At 44.8% G+C, this 8448-nt stretch overlaps 1 protein-coding gene across 2 annotated transcripts in view; it reads right to left on the reverse strand.

Annotated features, from left to right (window-relative positions):
• Positions 1-6181, reverse strand: part of BCR (BCR activator of RhoGEF and GTPase) — a 109794-nt gene extending 103613 nt beyond the window's left edge. For both annotated transcript variants that reach the window (XR_011326675.1, XM_069795149.1), the window contains exon 1: positions 3892-6181. Coding sequence is in view for 1 of the 2 variants with exons in the window: in XM_069795149.1 (XP_069651250.1) it covers positions 3892-5407 (1516 nt within the window). In the remaining variant the exon portion in view is untranslated. The remainder of the gene's footprint in view (positions 1-3891) is intronic.
• Positions 6182-8448: the final 2267 nt, after the last annotated feature.

Genomic DNA, 8448 nt, shown 5'->3' on the forward strand with positions numbered 1-8448 from the left:
TCAAACTGCATCTTGTAAAATCCACAGAATACAATAGTGGGTAGAAGAAGTGCAGAATTAAGAAATTTGTCCAAGATCTCAGAATGTGCAACTCAGAACAGACCCTTGCAGTAACTGGTACAGAACAATGTCCTTCCATGACGACTTACTTCATGCTTTCTTGGGGCTTTAAAATTAAGTAGTGTCAAGGATTACCTTAAAAGCAGGAAATTCAGATGCTTGCCTATCTGGTCAGGCATTTAAGGTATACAAAAACTGAAGAATCTACAGCTCTAAGTAAGTATGCACTTTAAAATGGCATCCTGCTCAGCTAACAGGAATTTTGAGTCTTGCAGTTCACATGCATAGATAAAGTCCAGCACTCTTTCCTCTGTCTACATCAAACTCACTAAAAATATAGGGAACACTCCATGCTCTTCAAAAAGGGACATTATTTTTTGAAAAAAGGGACAGCACTCTCACACTTAGTAGAGGCTAAAGTAAGTTAAACTTTACTCCCAATGGAATTAAATTACACATATCCCCAAACTGACCTTATAACGAGCACTATAGCTGTTGGTGGCTTTCTAGAGAGAAAGCCTGGCAGGACTCTCTGGAGAGCACTATCAAGCTCTCTGAAGTGAACAGAAGTCACTACTGGGGCACCTTTAAGGAAGCAGCTTTGCAGGTAAATATTATCTGTGTGGACTCCAGATAAGAGTTTCCATGTTGTTATGCAGATAGATAAAATCATTTCACACACAGAGCTATGAGAGACCATGCACTGATTTTATGAAGCAAGCTATAAAGCCAAGCAACAATTCTAGTCTGCTCCTCAATTAACAAACTGTTACTAGTTAAAAAACTGACCCAACTGAGGCCATTGCAAGGCCTCGTCGCTGCATAATGGCACTATGCAATTCTCCTCTTGATTATAAGCAGAAATGCACAAGTGGCTTCTCTTGTGTCTGTCTCTGCAACTAACATTTAACAGTAGACAGAATTTAAAAAATTTTGTTCTCCTCCACAATCATAGTAAAAATATTCAAGCTTAGCACAGAATTAAGACATGATTTTTTTTTCTATTCCCACTACAGGAAATTAGTGATACATAATTAATCCTAACATAAATATCTTTGCCTGGGCTCCATTAAGTACATTTAATAGCAAGTACAGTTATTGCCAAATCTCAACCCTGAAGCTCTCATTCTGCTCCTTGGAAAAAACTGCAAGCCTACCAGCTTGGTCTGATTTAAGGTTTTTGATAACCCATCTCCAAGAACCCAGATTCAAATTTTTGCTTTGATCCCACTCACTTAAGAGTTAGGTGACCTCCTTCTAGTCCTTTTTTGTAATAGAGAAGTGGGAAATTATCACTCAAATGTAAACTCAGGAAAGAATTTGGACAAAACAGCACATGTCCGGTGGCCAAGCTCAAGGTGCACTGGGGCAGCAGATCCAGACAGAAAGTTCCCATTGCACCTGTCCACACCACATTCAACATTATTACGGCCAGAGTAATGAAAAGCAAAGTCAGCAAGCATACAAAAATCTGAATGCACAAAGAAGCCAAATACTATTGAACAAACCCCACTTGATGCTAATTAACATTAAGGCTGGGCAGAACCTGCTGTGATTCAAACTTGCACTCTGTTCAAGGAAAGCTTCAGGGAAGCCTGGCAGAACCGCTGACTGAACCACAGGTGCAGGAAAAGCTGTCTGGATCTGTGAACTGCTTTCATATCACGTGGTGATGGAGAACAGTCTGCATCAGAGCATGATAGTTGGGAATGGTGGCCAGCCAGCTAATCACACAGTGATCTCTCATGCCTTTTGTTTGTTTTATGAAAAAGAGGTTCTGCCAGTTGGTTTCAGATCAAAATTCTTCCTAATCAGGAAAGAAAGAAAATTCATATAAAATGATGCTCAGTAGGAACTAATCAGAAACACAGTCCTCCTGAAGGCACAAGCCTTTTTGGTTAAGTAAAAAGTTGCCACCAGCTAATGTGCAAGACAGTAATGATTAGCCATCTGGTGAAGTTTCCTGCTAAGCTTGCCATGTTACCCCCTATGCTGAGGAAAGCAGAAGGTGGATCAGTTACATTCTGTCCTTGCCTGCAATTGTGTGGTCATCCTTAGGAACAAGAGACAAAGCTTTGCAGCCCAATGAGGAATTGTAACTGTTCCAACTTTTCAGCAGCCCATTTTTTTTGTTTTATCACAGCATCCCAGTTAATTATTTAAAATAAAAATTATCTATTGCCTTTCTGAAAGCTGAATTTATCCTCAAGCTTTATCAACCTTTGTTATTTTTGCCCCTTTGTTTCCTTCTGCAAAAATTGCAACTGCCAGGAGGCTTCCCAGTCATCTAAAGAGCATCAGTAAACAAGAGCAGAGACAGATGGCTGCAGCTCCATTTAAACCAGCACAAGATCCAGCCTCTCCCCTGCATTGCAAGTACTACCCATAAGATACAAACATATGCATAAAACAGAACAAGAATGCAGTAGTGCCAGATAGAAAACAAGTATGTATATACAATCTGATAAGGAAGAAGTCACTGTGAGGACAGGGTGCTGAGGTTTCATGTACAGTGAACATCTGTTACAACTGTACAGCCTTCCAGTAACACAACGGGATGTAAGGATGATGGGGGCGGGGGGGGGACGACAACAGGGAAAAGTTCTCCCTCCATTGTTACTCCCAAAAGTATTGCTGGCAAAGAACAGTCGGCAGGGAAAGGAAAACCAGGTACCTCCTTCCAGGAAAGTTACTCTTCTGAGAACTAATACACCAAACTCACACAATCTGAGAAAGTGACATCTCTGATAGGCCTCACAATTAATCTACTACTTCAGGAATTCAGTCACATTGACAAATAACATGTTAACCCCTTATTAAAATGACAGATTCAAAGAAACAAATAAAACCCACAAGATGATAGAAGTCTATCAAAACAATCATACTGGGCTTTTTTCATTCCTAGATTTGATTGATTTTCATTTTCTGCATAGGAGACTACTGATGTTAGCACAAGATGCTATTTACATTATGTGCCTTGCCTTGCTAAATAGATTCAGATGTCCACATACATTCAATAAATCTATCTGAATCAACATGGTTCACTGTTTGCCTCTTCCACCAACTATAAATCCACTGCAATTCCACAGACACACCTGCATGCCCAAATGGCTTACATAACAACGGGTTCAAACATTGCCCATTCTTCCCCAAACAAAAATTTTGGCTCTGCTGAAATTATACTAACAGCTCTCCCTCAGGGCTTCCTGATATTCCAAGTTCTTCTTTCACTTAGTGATAGCAGAAAGCTTCAAGAACAGAGTTGCACAATCATCCCCTCCAATCAGCTCTAACTGAAGGATGACACGAGACAGAACGAGAAACTAGCACTCCAATTAATACAGACAGGAAAAAACAAGATTGTGGGAGCAGCATCATTATTGGTAAAGTTCCAGCAAAACCCTCAGGTTGTAGCATGTTGGCACACTACTACCTCTGAGGTAGAGTTTAACTACTCCTCAGTGCAAGAATACGAGGGAGGGAATGATCAGGTGGTGAATACTGAACAGTTCTAGCCCCTTTTCACCTCAGCATTCACACTGAAACTTTAAAAATTGATTAACATGGGACTCTACAGATCCTCTCAAGAGATGCCTGAATCAACCCTTCTGCAAATCCAATCTGTATTCCTAAAACGCAGCCTGATGTATACTTCTGCAGGACCTTCCTAAAACAGGACAACTACAAAATAAACACAGACTTCTCACATTAAACAGTTGCCCCCTTAGAAGGATTCACCCAGGATCACCTAGAAAACCTCTCCCATTCATTTCCACAATGCTATTTCCTGCTCCATACATTTAAAAGACTAAACAAAGAGCTGGTACACACCTGTATCCCCATGGAAGCAGCTGTCCTGGTGACATCTCCCAGAAGGCAAATCTCCATCACTTGGCCAGATTTGTCCTGTTTTTCGTACACCCACAATAGTAGCCTCAGACACAATGACCTGCTGCTGCCTGTGCCGTTTTTGAGACTGGGGGGTTGGTGGACTGCTGCTGTCAAAGGACTGCTGAGAGTTCTGGGAGGGAGAACGGCTTTTATCCCGATACATGCGGTAAGTGGTGGGGCTGGGGGAAACATGGCTGGACTGCCCTGAGGAGAAGTCTTCCTCACTGGAGGTAAGGTTCTCATTAGAGCTACAATCAGGAGTATATCCTCCTCCAATATCTTCAAAACTCCTGGGGGAATAGGATCTCCTGGGCCACGTGAGATGTTTTTCCTGGTCAGTTGTGCCCTGATTTCGCAGAATAGGTCCTTTCCCTTCTCCTTCCCCCATCATTCCACCAACATAGATACTTTGATAGGGTTGAAAGTCCATGGGCTGCCAAGGTGAGCGGTTGCTGCCATTAGCATTAATCAGGTTATCTTTGAGAAACCTGGGGTTCAGTTCAGCATCCTCAAATTCTCCATCATAGCCAAAGCTGCTCTCCGAGGACCTTCCCCTGTAAGCAGGCCTCTGGAACTCGCTGAAGCTGGGTACCATGTTAGAAGGGAGGGAGTGCAAAGACTTTTTGCGTTCCATTTGCATGGCTTGGCTACCAAGGGAGCTTATTTTATCGGAAACATCTTTATCGTTGACCTTTACTAGACCCTTCTCATGATGATACTCCATGTTCACATAAAAGGGCTTTTCAACAACATCCTTATTATCTCCAGAAGAATGTGAGTTAACCTTTTTAATCCTCTCAAAATTGGACCTTAGGGCTGCAACACTGGTGCTGTTCCCTCTCTCCTTAGAAATAGGTTCAAATGACCCCTCTTTCTCAGCAGATCCCACTAGCCTGCGAGTGGAAGCTGATCTGTGTTTTGAAGGAGAGCCATCTGTATCACAGCGATTCTCTGTATCTTCTACAACTCTCTTCAGTTTTTCTTCACCATAGTACTTACACCTGTCCTGGTCTCCCTCTCCATGATGGGGGCTGTCCAAAGGCGACAGGTCTGACCCGTCACTCTGGGTAGACAGCTTCCGCAGAGAGGGTATCCTGGGTTTGAACTTTTCCTCCCCGTGGTGTGACTTGCCTTTTTCATATTCGTCTTGGTCAGCAGACTGGTGATGATGCAGGTCTTGGATGTGCTGCTCTGCACCCCCTTCAGGCAACTGAGAAACACGTTTAAAACCCCACCTCTGTCTATCATAGCTTTTTTTCTCCTTTGCCAGAAGAGTCTGCAGGTAAATCATGCGGAACCTCTCCTTGTTGACCTCCATCTCCAGTCTCCGGATAGATGCTTTGCACATCTCCAGCTCCTGTTCAATGTCTCCCACAGATTTCAGCTCCATTTTAGGAGGCTCAGAGTCTGCAAATTGTGCTTTCCAAGCCTCCACAAACCCCACAGGGTCCACCATTTTGCATACAGGAGTAAGTGGAGAATACGGGAAGGAGGCTGGAGAGAGAGAGGTGGAGGGAATAAACCAACCGGATCTCGCAGTAGAAGCAGAAACAGCTCCGGCAGGGTCAACTCAATGCGTCTCTTTCGCGGTCCATGCAGGGAAGCTGGGAGGCAAACAGCAATCCTCGGAGCAGTCTCTCCTCCCCGTCTCCTTCAGCTTTTGCCGGCCCCAGCCCCCCGTACACTCGCTACTCTCTCCCCGGCATGACTGATCTTTTGCTAGCGAACAACAACGCTCCCACCCCGGCGATCCCAGAGCACTTCAAAGTGGGTGGACAAAGGAGCAGGCTCGGGGCGGGGGAGGGAAGGTAAATATCGCCCCCCACCCACCTCCTGCCGCTGCTGCTGCTGCTGCTGCTGCCGCCGCCGTCCTGGGCACGGCCCTCAGCGCAGCCACGCTCGGGAGTCCTCCGCTCCGTCCTCCCCTCGCCAGCCCCCGTGTTGTGCTTTCTCTTTCTCTCTCCTCCTTTCCCCCTGCCCCTTTCCCTGTCTCCTCCTCCCGGCTATTGTGCTGTCCTCCGGGCGCACACGCTCTCCCGAGCCTCCGCGCGGAGCGGCGAGGCGGCGGCGCGTCCCGCGGCGAGCTCTGCCGCTACCCCTCGGTACCCGAGCGCCCGGCGGCGCCGCGGGAGCCCCCTCGGCGCGGCAGCGGCTGCCCGCGGCTGCCCATCGCGCGGCCCGGCTCCGGCGGCGGCCCGAATCGCAGCGCTGCGGAAGGGGAGGAGAGGGAAGGAGCCAGGCGCAGCGATTGACACGGCGCTGGGGCCTCTTAAAGGGGCAGCCCGGGCCGGCGGCGGGAGGCCGTGCCCGCGGGACTCCGCGGGGCTTGGGGAGGGGGGGAGCCCGGCCCTGCGCCCTTCCCCACGGCGCGCTCCGGTGAGACAAAGGCAGAGAGTTGCGGACTCGTGTCCGTTCACGTCTGCTCGCCCTGGCGGCCGCAGGCCTGGGCATCGCCGTAGGTAGGCATGGCTATACCTAAGCCTGGGCAAGAACATGTGTCATACACACAGCCCTCTGTGCGGAGGGAGGTATCCATTCTTGTCCATACATCCGTGCCTGCCCTCATATATTATGTATAAACACCAGCACGTCTCTACTCTCTCTGGCATTCACAGCAGCACTGTCCCCCCAGGCACTGATGCAGCTCACCTTCAAAGGTCATGTTTTCCCCCACTAATGTAAGTGCTGGTTAGTAGTAGGCTTGTCATTCACTCAATCATTCCTTCCTTGACAATTCATGACAAGCTGGATTTCTGAGACGGGCAACTGGTACTCCAAAAATCGCTATGCTATTAACATAAAGCCTGCTTTGTTCAGGCATTAGTCTCACTTTTGTCCTGTATATTATCCTAGCCACAATAACTCAGAGTCCCATGCCTCAGCTCTGGCTGAAGGGCAGCAAATGATTTAAACAAAAGTCTGGTTGCCGAGTATTGCTCCTTCTGCAATCACAGTACATGATCTTAAGCCCTCTATCCTTTCTACTAAGGTAATAAATGTACTAATTCAACCTCTGAAAAAGTGGTAACAAATACACCTGAAGTTTTATCTTGCCTGTTTGGACGATAGGAGAAAGTGAGATATGTACACCTCCTATCCCCCATAAACCTGCTTCTTTCATGCCTGCAGTGAGGTATACCTTTTCTGATAGGTATTACTAGACAAGAGGGTAGGATATAGCCCCTACAAGTACTAATAAAATCCTGTAAGAATGAAAAGCACAAATCCACAGGAGTAGCTCTCTTACCTTTGAGATATGTAATGTTTCATAATCCATTAAACAGTTTTTCTCTTCGTGCTTTTTTATATGCCAAACAAAATACTGTCGTGTATTTTCAGACATATCATAAATGGCTAATGTATTCAGTTTTGCATAGTTCATCTCTCTTCATTTTTGTTTCCTGGCTTTAACCTCTTTTCCTGCACTTGTTTCCTCAGCTTCTAACGCTTAACAGGCATCGGCTGACCTATATGGAAAACAGGTTATAATCTAAATCATAATAAAATCTATATGTTTAGTAAATACCTCTATAAGTCTTTCAAGAAATCTCAGTCTTTCACAGAAATAAAGTAAATTGGCTTTTCACCATTGATACTGTTTGCTATTTGTTTGCCTCAGTGCCAGTTTGAACAATGAAATCCTGACATGCAATATATTTTGGATAATATGAAACTTAAGACTGTACTGGCATGGTTATAATAATGACAGGTATATTACATCACAGGGATATGTTCTGAATTCATACGTTACTTTTACTGAAGTCTCATAGTTCTGATTTTTTGATGTCTAGAGTTTTTTTCTATCTGGGTTCACTTTTCTGACATTTGTGACCTTTCTGGAGGGAGTAAGAATTCTGATGAGTCGGAGGAGGGATTTCTGTATGCACACTTAACTTTTAGTGGATAACACTATTAAATAACTGCACCCTTTTTATCTATTGAGGTACTACAACATCAGAAATTCCAGTGGGAATTGAAGGGATCTCTGAATTTTTGCTGATACTTTATGCATTCAATACAGTATTATTTTAATAGGATACAAAAATTCATTAAGGCTATGCTGGCAGACACATACCTGTGATTTGAGACTGAAAATCCTGTGATGAGTGGGCTAAACTACAGACAGGCTGTCCAGCACATACCCTCTGCTGGCCTACAAGAGATTGCAAAGCCCTTCTCAGTCAACACAGAACTAGTACTCCAGTGACCATAGAGCTCCCTCTTGTGGAACGAGGAGCCAGTCGGCTTAGTCTTAAAAGCTCCTGAGACGTCACTTTATGAACTGTTTCTTCAGCATGATCCCGCACGAGAGAATCAGAGGTTTTGTAAGGGGAAAAAAAAAAGAAAAAGAAAAAAAAAAAAAAAGAAAAGAAAAAAGAAAGGAAAAAAAAATAGGACATAAGCAGACTTTTTTTTAAAGATAAATAAAACATGATTTCTGATTGATCTGTGGCTGAAACTAAGAAACCATATTTTTGTAGCACAAAGCAGCACTCT

This window comes from Haliaeetus albicilla, chromosome 10, assembly GCF_947461875.1.
Source record: "Haliaeetus albicilla chromosome 10, bHalAlb1.1, whole genome shotgun sequence".
NCBI lineage: Eukaryota > Metazoa > Chordata > Aves > Accipitriformes > Accipitridae > Haliaeetus > Haliaeetus albicilla.